This window comes from Pseudorca crassidens, chromosome 9 (assembly GCF_039906515.1).
Source record: "Pseudorca crassidens isolate mPseCra1 chromosome 9, mPseCra1.hap1, whole genome shotgun sequence".
Classification (NCBI taxonomy): domain Eukaryota; kingdom Metazoa; phylum Chordata; class Mammalia; order Artiodactyla; family Delphinidae; genus Pseudorca; species Pseudorca crassidens.
The window spans coordinates 78320860-78346948 of record NC_090304.1 but is presented as its reverse complement, the minus strand read 5'-3'; the positions used below and the strand labels follow the sequence as shown (position 1 = coordinate 78346948).

The 26089-nt window shown below is 36.0% G+C and overlaps 1 protein-coding gene across 7 annotated transcripts in view; it reads right to left on the bottom strand.

Annotated features, from left to right (window-relative positions):
• CEP126 (centrosomal protein 126) overlaps nucleotides 1–26089 on the bottom strand; it is a 116970-nt gene that overhangs the window by 50003 nt on the left and 40878 nt on the right. For all 7 annotated transcript variants that reach the window (XM_067750811.1, XM_067750805.1, XM_067750806.1 and 4 more), the window contains 2 exons: nucleotides 22881–22992; nucleotides 1194–1389 (listed from right to left, as the gene is read on the bottom strand). In XM_067750811.1, coding sequence (XP_067606912.1) covers nucleotides 1194–1389; nucleotides 22881–22992 — 308 coding nt within the window. The remainder of the gene's footprint in view (nucleotides 1–1193; nucleotides 1390–22880; nucleotides 22993–26089) is intronic.

Below are 26089 nucleotides of genomic sequence, written 5' to 3'. Positions count from 1 at the left end.
TGCTCTGTTAAGTCCATCCAGTGTAATTTTAATCTCAGATAATATGTTTTCAGATCTAGAAGTTCTATTTGGTTCTTCCAAAAATTCCATTTTCATTATGTTCATTTTTCTTTAATTCCTTGAAAATATTTAAAAAGTTATTTTAAATTCTTGCCTAATAATTCTGTTATCTCTGTCATTTATGTGTCTGATTATATTGGCTAATTTTTCTCCTGGTTATGGGCCATACAGGTTTCTGCTTTTTCATATGTCTAGTAAGTTCTGATTGAGTGTTGGACGTTGTGAACATTATGCTGAATGTTTAGATGTCAATCTTCTTTAGAAAGGGTTGGGTTTTTTTTTTGACAGGTAGTTGGAATACCTGTGGAATTTTTTTAGGCGTTTCCAGAGGACATGTACAGGTAAAAAGCTTATGTAATCTTAGGGCTTACCTCATTTGTTTCCCTTATTTTTAGTGATCATATCTTATACTACCTGTTCTATACTGTCTAAAAATAATTGTTTCATATTATTTATTCAGAATTATAGAATTATAGGCAGGAAGGCACTTCATCATAGCCAGAAGTCTCCTGCTTCGCTTTTCTAGTCTTGCCATAATTGCTCAGTTATTGGATAAATTAGGCCAAGGTTATGAATTTAATCTTGATATCAGCCTACTAAGAATCTCATAACTGTGTGTAATTACTCATAAAAAATAAAGTGCATGAATATTTCAGGAAATGTAGTATGAACTCCATGCTCATTTGTGGGAAAAACCAAAGTAAATACCATATTAGAGTCAGAATAGAGACGCCATTTCTAGCTAATTGTGCCATATTTTCATTAAGAACCTTATGTCCATATGTATTATAATTTTCAAGTTGCTTTTTATAATCCAGTCTTTAATAATGTTACTTATATTACATTATACTTTCAAATAGCTTTCATGTTTTTCAGAAAATAGCATCCATAAAGCATATTTTTCTAAATATGAGAGATGGAAAAATAAGAATAAAAGCAGAGAGAAAAATGGAGTAAAAGGTTAAAAAAATATTAAAAACTTATTTCATTAGTATCTGTGATGAATTTGTGCTGATTCATCTAAACACACCCTTGGCTAGTGGTATACATTTCTTTAGTGGAGAACACTGCAAAAATGGGACAGAATTATTGCTAGATATTAAAATATTAATAATGTATTTAGAGTTTCATACTTGCAAACTGCTTAGATGCTGATCTTCTAGGAGTTTCTGAGTTTCCTCCAGTTTAAGCTGGAATGCATCTTTGTTAGTAGTCAAGTTTGCCTTGCTGTTTTCCTTCATTTCTTTATCAGAATTGATTTTGGATAGATGTTTCTGATGCTTGTGATCATTTTTTGACAATGATGAAGGCAAGGAATTATCTATGACTCTGTGAACCATACATAAAAAATGTTTAGTACATTTAAATAAAGTTAGCATACATATGATATATTCATATGTATGTGTGTGTGTGTGTGTGTGTGTGTGTGTGTGTCCAGATAATCACATATAAGGATATTGGAGAAATATATAGACATATTAGAATGGGAATTTCAAGGAGTCAACAGTAGAATAAAAGTGGATGTGAGATTACAGTGCCAATAAAGCACTCCGTCTTCATGTAGGAATATCCAATTATTCATGGCTCTGATTATTAAATCCTATTCCTCTATCTACTGTTTGGGATAGATATAGAAGTAATTCCTGTAGATGTATAGAGTTAGTCCTCAGCTCTTTAAGAGAATTCCTATCTGGATAATGATATGCTGCATACCCTTAGTTCTGAGTTGATGTCATGGATGGTAGGTATCCCTATAACCCTAATAGAGTTGGTTGAAGATTCAAGCAGATAGAAAATAAAATTTCTTGTTAGGGTAGACAGGAATTTCCATCTAACTTTACTAGTTTTGGAAGCTTGGATTTTATTGCATGGAGAAGAGTGTACATATTTATTTTCAGTTGTACCACAAATATAAGCATGGTTTTCATGCCACAGAGGGAGCTACCTTTACTTTTAGTGTGTTAAAGTGCCATCCGCAAATTATTAGTGGATGACATCATCTTCTTTTAGAATTTCACATCTTCTGGAAACTTATAGCATGTAACATTTCAATATATGTACAAAGTGAAAAGAAAAGAACAAAGGAATAATTTCTTTTTTGGGGGTGAAGTATATCAAATAGCTGACTGCTGTTGCATTAGGGGCAGTAGTGAGAACCCCAAGGGTATTTATTCCCAATTCATTGGAATTATTCCCAGTTCAATGAGGATTCAAATGTTTTGGAAGGTGACACTTGGCCACATGTGACATATATCTATCTCCAATACCCATATATATCTTTATTTGGACAGACTGGAATAGTCAAAGTCAATGATTACTAGATTCCTGACTACCATTTTTGTGACCACAGAGGGATCAACAAGAGCAAAAAGGTACCTAACACAAGTTCCTGAACACTGAGAATATGTTTTTCTCTCTTGCTTTTAGGTTTCCTACTCTTATACTCTTACATATTCCTTCCTCTTCAGTCACCCTTCCCAAATGAAGTATTGCTAAATCTACAAAATACCTAATAAACTAATTTTTTTTTACCTTTAAAGTTGTCATCTGTCAACTTTTTCTTCTCTATTTCTTTCTTCTCTACTCCACTTGCTTCTCTTCTCTACTTTCAATTCGTGAGGAGGATTGAAGGAATGGATAGGAATAAAAGGAGATGGGGAGGTAGAAAGAGAGGAATAGTGAAGCATGGGAAGAAGAAATCATAAAGGAAGAAGAAACAGGAGGAATTAGAGGCGGGAAATCTAAATTTGTTGGAGGCAAATACAGAGAGGGAGATGAATGCAAAGGAGAGGAAAAAGGGATAAATGAAAGCGGTAAGAATGGAGAGGTAGAAGTGGAAGGTGAAGGAGAGGAAAAAACAGATGAGGAGGAAGGAAACTGTACAGAGGATGAAGAAGAGGATATGGAAGTAGAAGATGAAGACAAAGAAGAGGATGGAGAATGACAGGGAGGGGGATGGGAGAAAACTGATGTAGGTGGATGATCTACAAAGGCCTGGGGCAGATTTGATAATGTTATGGTTTGTGGAACAGATTGCTGGACTGACTGAAAATGATCTAAGCTAGCAGGATATTCAGGCAATGGAGTGATAGAAGAAAGAGTGGGGATAGGTTGATGAGGGGGATGACTGGACAAACAGGAAGGCTTCAAAACTGGGAGACCTTCCAAAGGGTTTGGGGAAACAATCAGTTGAGCTGGAAGGGAATGATGAACAAGGGCCGGCATTAGAGTGGTTGGGGTAGAACGTTGTGCTGGAAGGAAATGTTTGGGTCTGAAAGTTTTGTAAAATAACTTACTCTGTGAGTCAGAATCAGGAATGACTGGTGAACCTCGGGGTGGGTGGGGTAAATAGGAATTGGGCAGAAGGAATTGGGGCTGGTAGACGAGGGAAACTGCTAGAAAAGCTGGAAGTAACTGGGGCTGGAGGGCGAGGAAGATATTTGATTGGGTAGGACAGTAATGGGGCTGGTAAGAAGTTCTTTGGAAGAGTAGAGGGGACAGATGGACAGATAGGCAGGGTATGGGGCTGGTGGGTGGGAGAAACAGTTGGATAGCTAGGAAGAATTTGGGAATGGTAGGACAGCAATGGGGCTCTTAAAGGAGACAGCTGATTAGGTAAGAGGGGATCAGGTATGGAGACAGCTGGACAGGCAGGAATGGATCTGCACAGGTGGAAAAGCATTTGAACAGGAAGTAGAGAGACAGCCTTATTAAGATGGTTTTTTGATTTATTGGGCTGCCTCGAGGCTTTCAATTCATATTATGTTTTGTTCTGAGGGTCCATGCATGATGTTCTTCTGATCACCCAGTGTCCTCTCATGAGCTGAGAAATGTACATAGCCTACTTATTCAGGTTCCTCTTTCTCATTCCTTGCTCTTAGAGTATTTTCACCTCTCAGAAGTCTGATAGTCATACAGATAATGAATATGGGCTAGAAAATCTGGTTTAAAGTACTGGTACAAAGGGCAAAAAGAGGTCAAATAGATTACTGCTTAGCTCTGGTCAGATTTCTCAGGGTAGCCTGTGGTTCAGGATCAACTGTCTCACCACAAATACATGGATATTGGAGATAGATATCTAATAACATCATTTTAAAGTATAAAAATATGGGGAAAATATAGCTTATTTTACCCTACATCTACCAGAAGAACGGTCAAGTACATTATCTTTGTGATAAGGATTTGGTTGTGATGGAAGGCTTTTATTTTATTAGTCATTTATTAATATTCTTATATCTCATTATTTCTTAAGTAGCTTTTATTTTCATATGGACATAAGTCTCTGATTTTTCTTGAGGCTTAAGCATTGAATGCCCTCCATTTTTTTCATACAACTTTTTTTCTCCTTTAGATTATCACATTACAACATCTTAAATTATTTTAATCTACAACTAATATTTTCTACATTAGAACAATCATTTGTGAGTACTGATATACCTCCCCTTCTTTGGAAGCTCCCTGTTTCTTGACATTACTTTATTTTCTAACACATTTTAGGCTTATATTGTACAGAAAATGTATTTTTAATGTGACAATAGCTTATAAGTATTTGTAGTTTAATTATATTTTCAATAACAGTACATATAAATATTTCTATTAACCTAATACTTGATCTTTAATATTCCAAGCTGTCATATTTATAGTATAGCATTTTATAGTTTACAAAGCATTTTCACATACATGATTTAATACTGTTAGTTATCTGTGGAGAGGAGTTCAACTTTTAAATAAGTAAACAATAGTGTTCTCTCTATAAATTATATACATTTGTTTTCCAAACACATAAAATTTATGTGTGTGTATGTATAGGTAGATATAAATATCATGAAGTCATAGTCATAATAGTATATTACAATAACAACTGAAAACTATGTATTCTAATTTAGAATGGAGATAATTTCTCATAAAACAAAGTTGATATAATGGTCCTAGCAAGATTTGGTATAATAACTATATGTTTGTTTGCTACAGGGAAATCAAAATTGTCTGACGCGTTATCTCTTCTAAGACTTTAAGGAAGTCTTAGAAGAGACATTGTTGAACAAAAAAGTCTATCTTTTCATTCATAATGCAAAAGAGCTTTTTTAATTGAAAATGTCTGATAACACAAAGGGTAATAATGCACAGAAAAAGAAATCTAATAGTGAAGAAAACCTGTATACAAAAATGCACATTACTTCTATACTAAATGATTTGGAATTTTTTATCACTCTAAATTCCCCTTGACCCTAACCCCCCATCCCCACTAATTGTCTGTCATCTTCCTTTTCAGATAAAACTTTCCACAGAGTACTCTAAAATTATACTGTGTTCACTGCCACAACTTCCATTTGATCCTTAACTTACTGCTATCTGGCTTCTACCTCTACTGTTCCAATGTACTGCTTTTGCTAGCGATTAACTAATTGACCTAATTGCAGACCTAGACACTTCTTCACCACTATCTTTCCTGACTTTAGTTCCCTTTATTTCCATATCATCATACATTTCTGGTTATTTTCTGACTTCTCTGGTTGTTTCTTCTCAGGGTCTTTTTGAGCTCTTCTTTCTTTGCTTGGATATGCTGGAATTTTTGAGAGTTATGTCATCCTCTTCTTTGCTTATATATCCATACTCTGTGTAATCTTATTTATACTGTCTGTGTGATCTTATCTGTATCTGTATCTGAGTGAAGGGTTAACAAAATCCATCCTCTGTGGACCAATTCAACTTTGGGTTAATTTTCTAACTCTGTTCCCTGGATTACTAGCAGGACTTGAACTGTGTTTCAGGCACATTGACTATGTAAAAAATGACCCTTTATTGGTAAACTCTATCTGTACTGGGACAACTGTGAATAAATCATAGATACCTGGTAGGAAGCTATAGCTTTAGGTTTCCCTGAGTGTGGTAATTCTTATAACTGGACATATCTCTTGCATGGAAACTATTCATATAGAGCCATTACAAGAAATATTGGCTTCTGTTTGGAACATGGGATTTCTAACCCAGGGTGGCTGTCTGCTCATTGTGATGTCATCACTTGTGGGAATAGGGGCACAGCAAAGATCAGCACTTTGACTGTTTTGTGGCATGCCATGAGAAGTCCTCCTGTTGAAGAATGTTGCCTATCGACATGCAATGTTTTATGTCTTCTAATTGAGGCAAACCTGGTCTATTGTAGTCATGGGAGTTTGATTGTTTAGCTGAACCAAGACCCCCACTGGTGGGTATTGAACCATGGCTTTAACTTTATCCATTCATTGACAGCTATCATATCTATATTCACGGCCCAGACATCTTACAAATGAGAAATTGACTCCAGAGTAGCCCATAAGTAACTCAAACTCACAGTTTATCATCATTCTTCCAGTTACTCTCTCCCTTAAACCTCTTTGTACTGAATGGTCCTTATTTTGTTACATGGTTTCACTATCCATTAACTGACCAAACTCCATCTCCAGAGTCATCCTTGATTCCTCCCATTCACTTTTCAGTTCTTAAAAAATTACCAAATCACATTGATTCTACCTCCTAAACAGGTCTTAAGAAGCCATTGTTTTCATTAAATAAAGTACCATTTTATCTGATTTTCCCACTTTTAGTCTTACCTTACTCTTTCTCATTCTGGCAATATTTCTAAAATGTAAATGTTATATGCTTTCTTCAAATTTTTCAGCAATTGTTTTTAGGACAAACTCCTTAACAAGGCTCTTCATGATTTAACTCATGGTTTCCTTTCTAAACAACCTAACTGCCTACAATTTCTCACTGTACACACTAGTCAAAATGAACTACCTATGAACTTATGGTTACCAGCGGGGAAGGGTGGGGTGGAGGGATAGACTTGGGATTGACATGTATGCACTACTTTATTTAAAATAGATAACCAACAAGGACCTACTGTATAGCACAGGGAACACTGCTCAATATTCTGTAATAACCTAAATGGGAAAATAAATTGCAAAAGAATAGATACATGTATATGCATGACTGAATCACTTTGCTGTACATCTGAAACTAACACAACAATGTTAATCAACTATGCTCCAATATAAAATAAAATAAAATTAAAAACAAACAAAAAACCCCACAAAATAAACGACCTACTTTCAGTTCCCTTAATACAACATGTCCTTTCATACCTTCTTTCCTTTTCATGCACTACTTGTTCCCTCTTTCTGGAGTTCCCTCTTTCTGGAGTTCCCTCTCAATGTCTTGATGAATATCTTTCTCATCTATTAAACTTCAGGTCAAGTTTATATCCTCTGAGAAGTTTTCATTATGCCAGTGATGTTTCTGTATTCAAAGTATTTATTGAATACCTCCAACATGCATAGCACTGAGCTAAGCACCATAGGGAATATCTGCATGTGTAAGATTTAGCCATTGTTCTCTACAATACTACAATCTGGTTGGGGAGACATAAGTACACATAAAAATTGAGCAACATACACAATCAGGACTTTAAAATTTATTTCCATAGCCTTGACCTCTTGTTTCATCTTAGGTCAAACTGGTTTTATACATTTCTACTTGGATATTTACTCCCTAAACTCAGAAGGCTCAAATGACGTTTAATAATATCTTGCCAAACCTGTACGTTTTCATTACATTCTTTTTAATTTTTAAATTCATCAAGTTCCCTCAATTATCAAAGACTCAAAATTTCAGGTTCTTTTGATTTTTCTGTTTTTTTCATTTTCATTATTCCACCATACACCAAAGTCATAATCTAGTCTTTCCATGAAATACCTTTTCCTTCTGTCTTTCTTTTCTATTTCACTACCACCCTTTTAACATAGGTCCTTTTAAACTCATGGCTGGATACCTCTTGATTTTCCTGCATTGTTTTATCCAAACTCCAGTTGTTTTTTTTTTACTATCAAGGGACATTTTATTCTATATGAAACCTATCACATTACTCTTATTTTTTAAAATTAATTTATTTTTTGTTGATCTATAATATTGTGTTAAATTCAGGTATATGGCAACTGATTCAGTATTTTTGCAGATTATGCTCCATTACAGGTAAGATAATGGGCACAATTTCCTATGCTATACAGTATATTCTTATTGTTTATCTATTTTATATATAGTAGTTTGTATCAGCTAATCTCATATCCCTAACTTGTCCTTCCCCCCCTCTCCTCTGGCAACCATAAGTTTGTTTCTCTATCTGTGTGTCTTTATGTTTTGCATGGACATCCATACGTATTATTATTTAGATTTCACATGTAGGTAATATCATACAGTATTTTGTCTTTGTCTGACTTACTTCATTAAGCATTGTATCCTCTAGGTCCATCCATGTTGCTGCAAATGGCAGAATTTCATTCTTTTTTATGGCTGAGTAATATTCCACCACATATATAAAACACATCTTCTTAATCCAATCATCTGGGAACCTGGGATGCTTCCATGTCTTGGCTATTGTAAACGGTGCTGCTATGAACATTGGGGTGCGTGTATGTTTTTGAATTAGTGATTTCATTTTTTCCAGATATATACCCATGAGTGGAATTACTGGATCATACGGTAGTTCTATTTTTAGTTTTTTGAGGAATCTCCATACTGTTTCCCATGGTGGTTGCACCAGTTTACATTCCCACCAATAGTGTACTAGGGTTCCATTTTCTCCACATCCTCTTCAATATTTGTTATTTGTATACATTTTGATGATGGCCATTCTGACAGGTGTAAGGTGATATGTCATTGTGGTTTTGATTTGCATTTCTCTACTAAGTCGAAAGTGATGTTGAGCATCTTTTCATATGCCTGTTGGCCATCTGTATGTCTTCTTTGGAAAAACATCCATTCAGGTCTTCTGTCTGTTTTTTGATTGGGTTGTTTCTTTTTGCTGTATTGAGTTGAGTTGTATGAGCTGTTTATATATTTTTGCTATTAACCCCTTACCCCTTGTAAAAAATATTTACAAATATTTTCTCCCATTGAGTAGGTTGTCTTTTTGCTTTGTCTATGGTTTCCTTTGTTGTGCAAAGGGTTTTATGTTTAATTAGATCCAATCTGTTTATTTTTGCTCTTATTTCCTTTGCTTTAGGAGACAGATCCAAAAAAATATTGCTATAATTTACATCAAAGAGCATTACCCTTACGTTTTCTTCTAGTTTTATGGTTTCCAGTCTTACATTTAGGTCTTTAATCCATTAAGAGTTTATTTTTGCATACAGTGTTAGAGAATGTTTTAATTTCATTCTTTTACATGTAGCTGTCCAGTTTTCCCTGGACTATGTGTCTTTTCTCCGTTGTATATTCTTGCCTCCTTTGTCATTGGTTAATTGACCATAAGTGTGTGGGTTTATTTCTGGGCTCTCTGTTCTGTTCCATTCCATTAATCTATGTGTCTGTTGTTGTGCCAATACCACGTTGTTTTGATTACTGTAGCTTTGTAGTATAGTCTGAAGTCTGGGAGGGTTATGCCTCTAGCTTTGTTCTTTTTACTCAGGATTGCTTTGGCAATTCAGCATCTTTTGTGATTCTATATAAGTTTTAGGATTATTTGTTCTAGTTCTATGAAAAATGTCATGGGTATTTTGATAGAGAGTGCTTAAATCTGTAGATTGCTTTGGATAGTATGTCTATTTTAATAATATCACTCCCTCCAACCCAAGAGCATGGGATATCTTTCCATTTTTTTGGATCATCTTCAATTTCCTTTATCAGTGTTTTATAGTTTTCAGAGTACAGGTCTCTCACCTCCTTGGTTAAGTTTATTCCTAAGTATTTTATTTTCTTATGTGATTATAAACAGGATTGTTTACTTTCTCTTTCTGATATTTCATTACTAGTGTATAGAAAGACAACAGATTTCTGTATATTATTCTTGTATCCTGCAACCTTTCTGAATACATCAGTTCTAATAGTTCTTCGGTGGAGACTTTAGGGTTCTCTATATAGAGTGTCATGTCATCTGCAAATAGTGACAGTTTTACCTCTTCCTCTTAAAATCTGCATATATTTTATTACTTTTTCTTGTCTGATTGCTGTGGTTAGGACTTCCAACACTATGTTAAACAGAAGTAGCAAAAGTGGGCATTCTTGTCTTGTTCCTGATTTTAAAGAAAAACTTTCATTTTTCATAATTGAGTATGATTTGGCTGTGGGTTTGTCATAAATGAACTTTATTATGTTGAGATATGTTCCCTCCATACAAACTTTGATGAGAGTTTTTATGATAAATATTGAATTTTGTTAAATATTTTTTCTGTATCTATAGAGACAATCATAATTTTTATCTTTCCTTTTCTAAATGTGGTGGATCCTAGTGATTGATTTGTGAATGTGAACAACTCTTGTGACCCTGGAATAAATCCAACTTGATCATGATATATGATCCTTTTTATGTATTGTTGGATTCAGTTTGTGAATATTTTGTTGAAGATTTCTGCATCTATATTCATCAAAAATACTGGCCTGTAATTTAATTTCTTTGTAGTGTCTTTGCATGGTTTTGGTATCACAGTAAGTGTGGCCTTGTAGAATGAATCTGGAGTGTTCTATCCTCTTAAAGTTTTGGAATAGTTTGATTAGGACAGTTATTAGTTCTTCTTTATACATTTGATAGAATTCCCCTGTGGAGCTGTCCCATCCTGGAATTTTGATTGCTGGGAGTCTTTTTTTAATTGCAAATTTTATTTCACATCTAGTGACTGGTCTGTTCAAATTGTCTGTTTCTTCTTGACTCAGTTTTTGTAAGCTCTATGTTTGTAGAAATTTGTCCATTTCTTCTAGGTTGTCCAGTTTGTTGGCTATAACTGATCATAGTATTCTCTTATGGTTTTATTTTTTTTAACATCTTTATTGAAGTATTATTGCTCTACAATGGTGTGTTAGTTTCTGCTTTATAACAAAGTGAATCAGTTATACATATACATATGTTCCCATATATCTTCCCTCTTGCATCCCTCTCTCTCTCACCCTCCCTATCCAAACACTCTAGGTGGTCACAAAGCACCGAGCTGATCTCCCTGTGCTATGTGGCTGCTTCCCACTAGCTATCTATTTTACGTTTGGTAGTGTATATATGTCCATGCCACTCTCTTTGGCACAGCTTACCCTTCCCCATCTGCATATCCTCAAGTCCATTCTCTAGTAGATCTGTGTCTTTATTCCCTTCTTGCCCCAGGTTCTTCATGACCTTTTTAATTTTTTTTCTTAGATTCCATATATATGTGTTAGCATACGGTATTTCTTTTCCTCTTTCTGACTTACTTCACTCTGTATGACAGACTCTAGGTCCATCCACCTCACTATAAATAACAATTTCGTTTCTTTTTATGGCTGAGTAATATTCCATTGTATATATGTGCCACATCTTCTTTATCCATTCATCCATTGATGGACACTTAGGTTGTTTCCATCTCCTGGCTATTGTAAATAGAGCTGCAATGAACATTTTGGTACATGACTCTTTTTGAATTATGGTTTTCTCAGGGTATATGCCCAGTAGTGGGATTGCTGGGTCGTATGGTAGTTCTACTTTTAGTTTTTTAAGGGACCTCCATACTGTTCTCCATAGTGGCTGTACCAATTCACATTTCCACCAGCAGTGTTCCCTTTTTTCCACACACTCTCCAGGATTTATTGTTTCTAGATTTTTTGATGATGGCCATTCTGACCAGTGTGAGATGATATCTCATTGTAGTTTTGATTTGCATTTCCCTAATGATTAATGATGTTGAGCATTCTTTCATGTGTTTGTTGGCAGTCTGTATATCTTCTTTGGAGAAATGTCTGTTTAGGTCTTCTGCCCATTTTTGGATTGGGTTGTTTTTTTGTTATTGAGCTGCATGAGCTGCTTGTAAATTTTGGAGATTAATCCTTTGTCGGTTGCTTCATTTGCAAATATTTTCTCCCATTCTGAGGGTTGTCTTTTGGTCTTGTTTATGGTTTCCTTTGCTGTGCAAAAGCTTTGAAGTTTCATTAGGTCCCATTTGTTTATTTTTGTTTTATTTCCATTTCTCTAGGAGGTGAGTCAAAAAGGATCTTGCTGTGATTTATGTCATAGAGTGTTCTGTCTATGTTTTCCTCTAAGAGTTTGATAGTTTCTGGCCTTACGTTTAGGTCTTTAATCCATTTTTAGCTTATTTTTGTGTATGGTGTTAGGGAGTGATCTAATCTCATACTTTTACATGTACCTGTCCAGTTTTCCCAGCACCACTTATTGAAGAGGCTGTCTTTTCTCCACTGTATATTCCTGCCTCCTTTATCAAAGATAAGGTGACCATATGTGCATGGGTTTATCTCTCGTCTTTCTATCTGGTTCCATTGATCTATATTTCTGTTTTTGTGCCAGTACCATATTGTCTTGATTACTGTAGCTTTGTAGTATAGTATGAAGTCAGGGAGTCTGATTCCTCCAGCTCCAGTGTTTTTCCTCAAGGCTGCTTTGGCTATTCGGGGTCTTTTGTGTCTTCATACAAATTTTAAGATTTTTTGTTCTAGTTCTGTAATAAATGCCATTGGTAATTTGATAGGGATTGCGTTCAATCTGTAGATGGCTTTGGGTAGTATAGTCATTTTCACGATGTTGATTCTTCCAATCCAAGAGCATGGTTTATCTCTCCATCTGTTTTTATCATCTTTAATTTCTTTCATGAGTGTCTTATAGTTTTCTGCATACAGGTCTTTTACCTCCTTAGGTAGGTTTATTCCTAGATATTTTATTCTTTGTGTTGCAATGGTAAATGTGAGTGTTTCCTTAATTTCTCTTTCAGATTTTTCATCGTTAGTGTATAGGAATGCAAGAGATTTCTGTGCATTAATTTTGTATCCTGCAACTTTACCAAATTCATTGATTAGCTCTAGTAGTTTTCTGGTGGCATCTTTAGGATGCTCTGTGTATACTATTATGTCATCTGCAAACAGTGACACTTTTACTTCTTCTTTTCCAATTTGTATTCCTTTTATTTCTTTTTCCTCTCTGATTGCCGTGGCTAGGACTTCCAAAACTATGTTGAATAATAGTGGCAAGAGTGGACATTCTTGTCTTATTCCTGATCTTAGAGGAAATGCTTACAGTTTTCACCATTGAGAATGATGTTTTCTGTGGGTTTGTCATATATGGCCTTTATTATGCTGTGGTAGGTCCCCTGTATGCCTACTTTCTGGAGAGTTTTTTAATTATATATCGGTGTTGAATTTTGTCAAAAGCTTTTTCTGCATCTACTGAGATGATCATATGGTTTTTATTCTTCAATTTGTTAATATGGTGTATCACATTGATTGATTTGTGTATATTGAAGAATCCTTGCATCCCTGGGATAAATCCCACATGATCATGGTGTATGATCCTTTTAATGTGTTGTTGGATTCTGTTTGCTAGTGTTTAGTTGAGAATTTTTGCATCTATATTCATCAGTGATATTGGTCTGTATTTTTTTTTTTTTTGGTAGTATCTTTGTCTGTTTTTGGTATCAGGGTGATGGTGTTCTCATAGAATGAGTTTGGGAGTGTTCCTTCTTCTGCAAGTTTTGTGAAGAGTTTGAGAAGAATAGGGGTTAGCTCTTCTCTAACTGATAGAATTCACCTGTGAAGTCATCTGGGTCCTGGACTGTTGTTTGGAAGATTTTTAATCACAGTTTCAATTTCATTACTAGTGATTGGTCTGTTTATATTTTCTATTTCTTCCTGGTTCAGTCTTGGAAGGTTGTACCTTTCTAAGAATTTGTCCATTTCCTCCACGTTGTCCATTTTACTGGCATAGAGTTGCTTGTAGCAGTCTCTTAGGATGCTTTGTATTTCTGCGGTGTCTGTTGTAACTTCTCCTTTTCCATTTCTAATTTTATTGATTTGAGTCCACTCCCTCTTTTTCTTGATGAGTGTGGCTAATGGTTTATCAATTTTGTTTATCTTCTCAAAGAATCAGCTTTTAGTTTTATTGATCTTTGTTACTGTTTTCTTTGTTTCTATTTCATTTATTTCTGCTCTGATCTTTAGGATTTCTTTCCTTTTACTAACTATGGGTTTTGTTTGTTCTTCTTTCTCTAGTTCCTTTAGGTGTAAGGTTAGATTGTTTATTTGAGATTTTTCTTGTTTCTTGAGGTAGGCTTTCATTGCTATAAACTTCCCTCTTAGAACTGCTTTTGCTGCATCCCATAGGTTTTGAATCATCGTGTTTTTGTTGTAATTTGTCACTAGATATTTTTTAATTTCCTCTTTGATTTCTTCAGTAATCTCTTGGTTATTTAGTAACGTATTGTTTAGCTTCCATGTGTTTGTGTTTTTTACAGTTTTTCTCATGAAATTGACTTGTAATCTCATAACGTTGTGGTCAGAAAAGATGCTTGATATGATTTCAGTTTTCTCAAATTTACTGAGGCTTGATCTGTTACCCAAGATGTGATCTATCTTCGAGAATGTTCCATGTGCATTTGAGAAGAAAGTGTAATATGTTTTTTTTGGATGGAATGTCATATAAATAGCAATTAAATCTATCTGGTCTATTGTGTCATTTAAAGCTTGTGTTTCCTTATTAATTGTCTGTCTGGATGATCTCTCCATTGGTGTAAGTGAGGTGTTAACGTCCCCCACTATTATTGTGTTACTGTTGTTTTCCTCTTTTATAGCTGTTAGCAGTTGCCTTATGTATTGAGGTGCTTCTATGTTGGGTGTATATATATTTACAGTTGTTCTATCTTCTTCTTGGATTCATCACTTGAACATTATGTAGTGTCCTTCATTGTCTCTTGTAACATTCTTTATTTTAAAGCCTATTTTATCTGAAATGAGTATTGCTACTACAGTTTTCTTTTGACTTCCATTTGCATGCAATATCTTTTTCCATCCCTTCACTTTCAATCTGTATGTGTCCCTAGGTCTGAAGTGGGTCTCTTTTAGACAGCATATATATGGGTCTTGTTTTTGTATCCATTCAGTGAGCCTGTGTCTTTTGGTTGCAGCATTAATCCATTCACGTTAAAGGTAATTATCCATACGTATGTTCATATTACCATTTTCTTAATTGTTATGGGTTTGTTTTTGTAGGTCCTTTTCTTCTTTTGTGTTTCCCACTTAGAGAATTTCCTTTAGTATTTGTTTCAAAGCTCGTCTGGTGGTGCTGAATTGTCTTAGCTTTTGCCTGTCTGTAAAGCTTTTGCTTTCTCCTTTGAATCTCAATGAGATCCTTGCTGGGGAGAGTAATCTTGGTTTCAGATTTTTCCCTTTCATCACTTTAAGTGTATCATGCCACTCCCTTCTGGCTTGTAGAGTTTCTGCTGAGAAATCAGCTGTTAACCTTATGGGAGTTCCCTTGTATGTTATTTTTCATTTTTCCCTTGTTGCTTTCAATAAGTTTCCTTTGTCTTTAATTTTTTGTAAATTTGATTACTATGTGTCTTTGCGTGTTTCTCCTTGGGTTTATCCTCCCTGGGACTCTCAGCGCTTCCTGGACTTGGGTGGTTATTTCCTTTCCCATGTTAGGGAAGTTTTCGACTATAATCTCTTCAAATATTTTCCTGGGTCCTTTCTCTCTCTCTTCTCCTTCTTGGACCCCTGTAATTAGAATGGTGGTGTATTTAATGTTGTCCCCAAAGTCTCTTAGGCTGTCTTCATTTCTTTTCATTCTTTTTTCTTTATTCTGCTCTGCGGTAGTTATTTCCACTATTTTATCTTCCAGGTCACTCACCCATACTTCTGTCTCAGTTATTCTGCTATTGATTCCTTCTAGTGTATTTTTCATTTCAGTTATTGCATTGTTCATCTCTGTTTGTTTGTTCTTTAATTCTTGTAGGTGTTTTTTCTTTAATTTTTCTAGGTCTTTGTTAAACATTTCTTGCATCTTCTCGATCTTTGCCTCCATTCTTTTTCTGAGGTCCTTGATCATCTTCACTATCATTTTTTTGCATTCTTTTTCTGGAAGGTTGCCTATCTCCACTTCATTTTTTTTTGTTTTTCTGGGGTTTTATATTGTTCCTTTATCTGGTACATAGCTCTCTGCCTTTTCATCTTGTCTATCTTTCTGTGAATGTGGTTTTTGTTCCATAGCCTGCAGGACTGTAGTTCTTCTTGCTTCTGCTGTCTGCCCTCTAGTGGATGAGGCTATCGAAGAGGCTTGTGTAAGTTTCCTGATGGGAGGGACTGATGGTGGGTAGAGCTGGGGGTTGCTGTGCTGGGCAGAGCTCAGTAAAACTTTAATCAGCTTGTCTGCTGATGGGTGGGGCTGGGTTCCCTCCCTGTTGGTTGTTTGGCCTGAGGCGATCCAACACTGGAGCCTACCCGGCTCTTTGGTGGGGCTAATGGTGGACTCTGGGAGGGCTCACGCGAAGGAGTACTTCCCAGAACTTCTACTGCCAGTGTCCTTTTCCTCACGGTGAGCCACAGCCACCCCCCACCTCTGCAGAAGACCCTCCAACAGTAGCAGGTCTCGTTCAGTCTCCTATGCGGTCACTGCTCCTTCCCCTTGGTCCCAGTGTGCACACTACTTTGTGTGTGCCCTCCATGAGAGGAGTCTCTGTTTCCCCCAGTCCTGTCGAAATCCTGCAATCAAATCTCTCTAGCTGTCAAAGTCTGATTCTCTAGGAATTCCTCCTCCCATTGCCAGACCCCCAGGTCGGGAAGCTTGACGTTGGGCTTAGAACCTTCATTCCAGTGGGTGGACCTCTGTGGTATGAGTGTTCTCCAGTTTGTGGGTCACCCGCCCAGCAGATATGGGATTTGATTTTATTGTGATTGAGCACCTCCTACTGTCTCATTGTAACTTCTCCTTTGACTTTCAATGTGGGGTATTTTTTCGGTGAGTTCCAATGTCTTCCTGTCAATGATTGTTCAGCAGTTAGCTGTGATTCCGGTGCTCTCACAAGAAGGAGTGAGCACACGTCCTTCTACTCCGCCATCTTGAACCAATCTTTCTGTCAGTTTCTTTTTTGTATGTAGATTCATTTGCATTATTTTTTAGATTCCATGTGTATGTGATATCATTATTTCCTTCCTTCTGCTGACTTTGGGCCTTGTTTGTTCTTTGTCTAATTCTTTTACATGGTAGGTTAGGTTGTTTGAGATTTTCCTTATTTCTCGAGGAAGGCCTGTTTTGCTATGAATTTCCTTCTTAGAACTGCTTTTGCTGTATCCCCCAAATTTTGGAAAGTTGTTTTCTACTTTCATTTGTTTTGAGGTATTTTCTGATTTACTCTTTGATTTCGTCATTGACCCTTGGTATTTAGTTGCATGTTGTTTAGTCTCCATGTGTTTGTTCTTTTCTGTTTTTCTTTCTGTAGTTGATTTCTAATTGATACCACTGAGGTTGAAAGAAATGCTTGATATAATGTCTATCCTCTTAAATTTGTTGAGGCTTGTTTTGTGACCTAGTATGTGATATATCCTGGAGAACATTGCATGTGCACTTGAAAAGAATGTGTATTCTGCTGGTTTTGGATGAAATGTCCTGAAGATATCAGTTAAGTCCAACTAGTCATGCTGTGTCATTTAGGTCCACTATTGCCTTACTGATTTTCTTTCTAGATGATTTGTCCATTGATATCCATGGGGTGTTAAAGTCTCCTACAATTATTGTACTATTGTCAATTTCTCCCTTTATGTCTGTTAGTATTTTCTTTATACATTTAGTTGCTCCTGTATTGGGTGTGTATATGTTAAAGAGTATATATCCTCTTCTTGTATTGATCCCTTTAAATCATTATATAATGCTCTTTTTGTCTTTCATTATAGCCTCTGTTTTATTTTGTCTGATAAGAGTATTGCTAGCCCTGCTTTCTTGTCATTTCCATTTGCATGAAATATCCTTTTCTATCCCCTTACTTTCAGTTTGTTTGTGTCTTTTGCCCTGAAGTGAGTCTCTTGTAGGCAGCATATTGAAGGGTCTTGTTCTTTTTTTTTTTAAACCAATCAGCTATCCTATTTCTTTTGATTAAAGCATTAATCCATTGATATTTAGAGTAATTTATTGATAGGTATGTACTTATTGCCATTTTATTACTTGTTTTCCAGTTGTTTTGTATTTTTTCCTCTGTTGATTTCTTCTTTTTGTTTCTCCCATTATGGTTTGATGATATTCTTTTGTAGTATGCTTGAGTTTCTTTCTTTTTGGTTGTTGTGTATCTATTGTAGGTTTTTGCTTTGTGGTTACCATGGGGTTCATATATGTTAACTCATAATTATATCTACTTGCTTTGAACTCATAGTCATTTAACTTTGAACACATTCTAAAAGATCTACTTTTTTTACTCCCCTCCCCCATATTTTGTTTTTGATGTATTTTTTACAGCTTCATGTTTATCCCATAAGTATTTATTGTAGTAGGAGTTGCTTTTACAACTTTTTGTCTTTTAATCTATGTACTGGCTTATTTAAGTGATCTTCAATCCCCATACATATGTCTTTCCTATTGGGATTTTTCCCTTTCTGATAGATTCTTACTTCTTTTCCATTTTGAGAAGACCCATCAACATTTCTTTTAGGGTAGGTTTAGTATTGCTGAATTCTTTTAGTTTTTGCTTGTCTGAGAAGTTCTTTATCTCACCTTCTATTCTAAATGATAATCTTGCTGGGTAGACAATCTTAGGTTGCAGGTTCCTCTGCCTTTTTACTGTATTTAACTTTCTGTATCTCTATGATTTTGGGTGAAACAGTTACCTATTGTGGTCTTGAAGGGGTGTTCTTATGTGGGTGTGTCCCTATGCAGACTGTGTGTGCCCAGTGCATTTGGTGGATTTGATGTGGATGCCAGTCATATCTTTCCTCATGGTACGCTGGCCTCTATCACCTTGGTAGGGAATGTGGCTAGTAATGGAGGAGTTAGAGCCTGTGTGGGGCATGAGATGTACTTCCACTCTGCTTAGTGGCCATCACTGCCCTGTCAGGGGTGAGATCTGCTCTGAAGTTGCTGAAGCAGAGGCCCTGAGATTTCGGCTCAAGCTGGTTCTGCTTCCTATAAGTGTGTGTTTTTCCTTCTTCTTGCACTGGGCCTTTGACCCAAAGGTGGGGAGTGCTGAAGCAAATGGGGCTCAGGTGCTTATAGAGGGCTGATATGCTGCCCTGTAGGCATCTGTGACTCCACTCAGATGTAGCCTAAGTTTGCATCTTTTCCCCTGTTGTGTTTGTCCCAGATCTAGTGTAAGGCTATGGCATGGAGTGGGAGGGGTTGGAGCGTTTGCTTGTCTGGAACTGGGGAGCATGGAATGGTGGTCATGGGAGTTCAAGCACCTGCACTGCCATCAGAAATCTGGGCTGCTTCTGGGGTGCTGTTTAAGTAACTGCCAACAATGGACACTATTCCACTTAGACCACACCCCAGACCCTAGGTAGCCTCTGCATCTTTAGATTGAGTCTTTTCCCAGGTCCTGTCTGGCCTAGATCCAGGGCCAAGCTGTGGCTTGGAGTGAGCAGGGCTTGACATTCACTCGGCTCAGACTGGGGGGTGTGGCAAGGCAGCAGCCATGAGGGCACACCTTTCTCTGCCCTGTCTGGTGGTAAGCTAACACTTGCACACTCCTCATGAGTGGAGTCTAGGCTTCTCTAGCCTTTCAGTGGTTCTCCAAGCAGCCAAAGGGGCTTGTCTCCTATATGTAGGACCCCAGGAGGGGGACGTCCAGTCTGTGGCTTGACCCACTCACTTCCCAGGGTGAATGTCTGCCTGTATGATCTCCATTTTCCTCTTAGTCCTCTCCCAGAGGCACAGGCCTCTTACCTGATGCTTTTCTTGCCATCCTAGCCAATTACATGTGTATCTTTCTTACAGCCTTGGTTGTATAGGAGTCCTTCTACATGTTTCCAGTTAGTTTTCCATTAGAATTGTTCCACATGTGGATGTATTTTTGAATTCTTTGTCAGGGGAGGTAAGCTCACATCCTCTTCATCTCCCACCTTCCCTACTCCAATTCTTACACTTCTATTTGATCAATATTCTTAAACCCTTATTTATGTCTCTTCTCTGCTGTGAAAAGGCATTTTCATTTTTTCTTCTCTCATCTTTTCCTTCTAACCACTGAAAATATTTTTATTCTTTGTCAGATTTATCCTTTTCTCACTATACAAAATAGTACTATTTTAGTTTAGGCAGTAATGATCTATCCCTTGGATTAGCCCATTAAGTTTTTTTAGTCTCCTTGCTTCCAATTTCTTTCCACTCTTTTCATTCTCCAACATTCATACCAATTATCTTTCAATAATAATAAAGAGGATTATATCACTTCATGCTTAAAAACCTCCACTGATTCTCTACTAGTTATAGGATAGAAATTAAAAGTTCCTAGACATACAAGCATTTCATATCTGATCTCAATCTACATTTCTAGATAATCTCCTGTCCTACCAGCAACACATACTACAGTCCTGCCACTCTGAACAAGTTCTATTTCCTTAGGTGTCTTTGTCTTTTACAACAATGTAGGCCTGAACATGCCTAAAATCAACCTATGCTACTTTAGAAGACAATGGGTACTCATTCTTTAAGTCTCCTCTCCAACGTCAAATTTCATAATTCTTTACCATTTTGCTAGTATTTCTGTAACTGTAACTACCATTAAAGAGTATTATAATGTAACTGCAAACCCTTCTTGGGCAGAGGACCATATCTCTTTCATATGTATAACCCTTGCTAATCAATGTCCAAATAATAGGTACTTAAGACACTTAACATTTTTATTCTCTACTTTTCTAGATTGCAATTCTGTTACTCATCAGTTTGACATCCATATTTAAACATGATAACATCTCTTCCATCTTAAGGGAAAAAGCCATATCTTGGCCCTATATCCCCTCTGACTATTGTTCTACAGTTCTTTTCCTTTCACAGCCAAGCTACACTTGGTATTTTTTCTTTCTTGCTCTCCATTTCTTTCCAACTCATCACAATCTCTTTTCTGTCCCTATCCCTCCACTTAAATTTCTCTGACAAAAGTTGCCAGTGTGACTTTTTTGTTGTGAAGTATAGTGGACACATTGCCTCTAAGCTGGATATTTTTTCTTTGCCCCTCCTGATTCACTTCCCATACTTCTCTACTTGTCTCTGCTAGGCAGAGACCAAATGATCCCTTGCCTTTTGATTTATGGCTGACTTTGTTCCTCTGGCTTCCTCTCTTCTGGGCTTGGTTTAGTAGTGGCAATGTTACTCTACCTAGCAGCCCTCTCGTATAGCTATAGCTCTTTTCAGTTCAGGTCTGTGGTGGTAATACTGACTTTGTTGTCAGTTCTAGGGTTGCTTCATCATCCACTGTTGGCTTCCCAGTCTCCTTACTAACCTTTTTTCATTACCCCTTTTAAACATTACATGTTTTCTGCCAGTATCCTGATACAAACTTTTTTTTTTTCAAACTTTTTATTTTACTGATTCCCTAGAAGCCATTTGATCTCTGTAAACTGCTTTTTTCCCCATGAAAGTCTGTATTTCCTTAGTTCTACCTTCTCTTACTATATAGTCCTGTATCAATCATTCTGTTCCTATCTGTAGGCTTCTCTTTTTTTCACTTCCTTAAATGTTACTGTTCTTTCGTGTTCTAACCTAGTTCTGTTGTCATAGTATATGATCTCCACAGGTGATCTCATCCATTGTTTTGGCTTCAAATGTCTTAAGCCTAGATCTTTCTCTTGAGCTCTAGACCCATATAATTTCAATTACATATATTGAAATAGCCTCCTGTTTTGTCCTCTTTCAATCAGTTATCAACACTTGTTCACAATAGATTGGAAAGATATGTTAAAAAAGAAAAGTTGATCTTATCTCCCATCTGCTCAAATCCTTAACTTCTCCTAAATGCTCAGGATAAAGTTTATATTCCTTAGCATGTAGGTCATTTACCTCTCCATTCTCACATCTAGTGAGCTATTGGTATTCTGCATTCTATTATTCAGCCATCTCTGACTCCTAGAACACATCATTCCTTCTGTTACTCTTGGCCTTTCCACATGCTCATCCCTCTGTCTGGAATACCAACTATCCACTTGTTTCATGATTAACTCCTATTTTCTTCAAAGTTTTGCTGAAGAGTTTTTTATTCCATGAAGTCTTTCTTGAACTATAATAAAGACTGAATGAATTTAATCGTTCTTAGATCTGATCAAGGGAACTATTTGCCACAGGTATTCTAAAAATGGAAGTACTTTAGTAAATAACATTATAAACAGGTAAAATATTAACATAAATTACATATGAATTGTAGACATCATTACATAAATTAATATTAAATATTATTATCATTACCCATTTGGTACTGTTCTATACTTTTTGAAGCATTATTTTACTTCTCTCCTAGATTATACTCTTGGGATTATATTTTTGAATATTACACTTCTCCATATCCCCTTCTCAATGCCTGATATAATGCTATGTACATAGTAGGTTCAAGAAACATTTATAATAAATAAATGGAAAATACAGGATGTCAGAGGGTACTCTCTGGTTGGTTGGTCCATCCTATTGCTTCAAGATAATTCATTTAAACTAACCTGGAGAGGAACCAGGAGGGACTGTAGCTTTTTAAAGATCTCCAGGAAAGATTTTCAGTGAGGAAAAACCCATTTCTACCATAAAGTTACTCCTCTTACCTAAATTTATATCATTACAACTCAAATTTTTTTTTCTCTCAGTAAAACCAATATCAATATTTTTAAATGGGTTTTATGATAATTCCCATAGAAAAGTACTAACATAGGCAGCATTGTAATACCAAAGACAACAAATTAAAATTCCTTACTCTTGAAGCAGCTTATATTGTACTCTACCTCAATTCAATGTGTGAAAATAAAATAGTAAACTCTAAAACAGAGGTAAGGAGTAACTGATGAAAAGGCCTACAAACTCAGCAACTAGAGAACTATTTAATTATTATATATTAGTAAATGACACATGATAATCATAAATTACTTACCTCCAGCCTATTATTGGTCTGTGGGAAGAGGGAAGGTTTACCTCTGATTTTAAGTTGGATTCCTGAATTTGTTTGAGGGCCTCTTCTAATGGAGGAACTGGTTTTTGAAAAACTAAGGGGATAATAAAGGTCAAATAGTACAGAAGCACTTCATCTTCAACACTCTCTTTATATATAACTTAATTGGTCAATGATAAAATACTACCTTAAAATTTTTGTAAAAAATATTTTTTAGAATAGTGTAAATATTTTAAATGTAGACACCCAATTCCCCAATAAGAAACAGTTACCTCAAAATTATCATCACCAATTTTAAGAATATTTATTTGGAAAAATGAAACATTGAGAAATGTCCAGCCTTTTTAGTGTGGCATGCAAACTCCATGATATCTGATTTCATAGTTCCATAAACTTCTGACAAAATTTATAAATATTCTTATGAAGAAAAGGGGAAGATATAAAAACACCATTTAACATTTATTGAGCATTTACTGTTAAAGACATTATTTTTAAGCACTGTATAAGTATTAACTAATTTAATTCTTACTAAGGCCTTTGAGGCAGATGCTATTTGAATCTCCATTTTGCATCTGAGGAAACTGAAGCATAGAGAAGCTAAGTAACTTGTTCAAGGTCATACATTATATGGACACTCCTCCACATACCACTCTGCACAACCTCTAATCCAACCCTAGATCCCATAAGTATCCACTTTCCCAAGAATTTCCATTGTGCACTTTGGTACACACCTTCTTGTTTCAGTTGAAACATAGCTTCTTTTTAAAGGATATTGCTTTTCCTTCAGCCCTCTTATGGGGAGGCACAAATAACTAAAAATAACTCAACGTCTGAAGGTAGAATAGGTGACTTTCTAGCTCTCCAATGACACTACCAAACTGTTTCCTCCTTTCTTCTTTAAAAAACCCATGTCCTCAGACTTTTCCACTATTATAGTGTTTGTTATTTACCTTAAAATGTTTAAGCAAAACCAGTATATTTTTATGAATGGGTTAGTTCAAACTTGAACTCTAGAGTCAAGGGGTGATTGCATAAAATACCAGTGAAAAATGCACAGTTACAAGATGGTTTGCTGGATATTCTAATCATAAATGGCCAATCCTCTTGAGGCAGAAACTATCAAGCTTTAGATTTTGATTGTTTTTCTAATTAGCATAATCAATGTCTCAAATGGTTCCTTATTGGAAAAACTAATGGCCAGTTGCACAGCCTGATGAATGTTAAAAATGGATTTTCTTTGTTGAAATTTAAGATACTTAAGTGGACTTTCCTAAAATATTTTAATCACTCTCTACCCTTGCATGAACAGAGAATAAGAATCTAGGGAGGTCTATACCCTATACCCTTACAGATGGTATTGAGGTTTGATCTCTGATTAGTCTTGGCTCCAGCTGTTAAACAGGAATATTTCTGATGGTCCAATACCAGAAGGCACGTAAATTTTGTCTCTGGAATGTGACTGTGTAAGTCTGAGTGAACCTTTCATATAAAGTGTAGTCAAAGCACCTAAAAGGACACAGAACTGGGACTTTATTGAGCTTAGCGAACAAGTAGTACCAATCGTTTTTTGTCTGCTTTGCTAAAAAATGTTTAGTTGTGCTAGACTATAGTCTGAGACTTTGCTTTTATTAACACTCACCACTTACTGTCTATCAAAGAGAACTTAAAAACTACCTTTAAAACTAAGGTAGTTTTACAAACAGTTTACAAACACCCATTACTCTTTCTTGTTGCTGTTGTCTAATGACCTTCTAGTCACTACCTCATACTCACTGATGAAAATTTAAGTTTACATTTTTTGTGTACTTATGGTGTATTCGGGCTTTATTATTTCATTTAAACCACTAGGCTCCTCCTTCCAGTTCTTTTGCTCTAATATTCTAACTCCAACATTCTCTGACTCCAAAAATTTTCTGACCTCATCGGAACTCCCAATCCCTTTTTCGAAGCAAGGGGAAGCATCAGCTATCATGCACATAGGGTGAACCTTTGGTTTAACTCTCATAATCTGGGAATAAACTAAACCAATAGACAATTAAATAAACAGTTATTTATCATAGCTTTGTTGTTGCTCTTCACTCATGGCATTACATTTTCTTAAAATTTTAATCTAATATTTTGTACAGGTAATATATTCATGTTCAGAAATCAAAAAAATAAAATACACATTTGGAAGTCTTGCTCTTATTGGTCATTTGTGTATTCTATCACTGTTTATGCGAATACAAACATACATAAGTATATATTCTATTTTAAAAAGTTGAAGTATAGTTCATTTACAACACTATATTAGTTTCAGGTGTACAACACAGATATTCAATATTTTTATAGATTATACTCCATTTAACATTATTAAAAAATAATGGCTATATTTCCCTGTGCTGTACAGTATATCCTTGCTGCTTGTCTATTTTATACATAGTAGTTTGTGTCTTTTAACCCAGCAGTCCCCAACCTTTTTGGCACCAGAGACTGGTTTTGTGGAAGACAATTTTTCCACAGATGGGGTTGGGGGGTATGGTTCAGGCAGTAATGCGAGTGATGGGGAGCAATGGGGAGTGGCAGATGAAGCTTCACTCACTTGCCCACTGCTCACCTCCTCCTGTGCGGCCCTGTTCCTAACAGGCTACAGACCAGTAGTGGTCCACGGTCCAGGGGTTGGGGACCCCTGTTTTAACCCATACCCCTATTTGTTCCACCCTTTCACCCTCCACACTGGTAACCACTAGTTTGTTCTTTGTATCTGTAAGGTTATTTCTGTTTTTAAATATACATTCGTTTTCTTTTTTTGATTTTGCATAAGTGATAACAGAGCTTGTCTTTCTCTGACTTATTGCAATAAGGATAATACTCTATAGGTCCATCCACATTGTTGCAAATGGCAGAATTTCATTCTTTTTTGCGGCTAATATTCCATTGTATATATTTTCCCTAATTCAGTTAGAATTCTTATTACTATTGCTTTGAGTTCTTTATCTGGTAAATTATTTCTGTTTCATTATTTGTTTTTTTCTCTTGCTCTTTCAATGGAGACAAATTCTTCTGTCTTCTCATTTTGCTTAACAGTCTCTGTCTCTATGAAATTAGGTGAAACAGCTACCTATTGCTGTCTTGAAGGGGTGTCCTTATGTGGGAGCATCCCTATACAGCCTGTGTGTCCAGTGGTTTTGGTGGGAGGGCTGGATTTGACA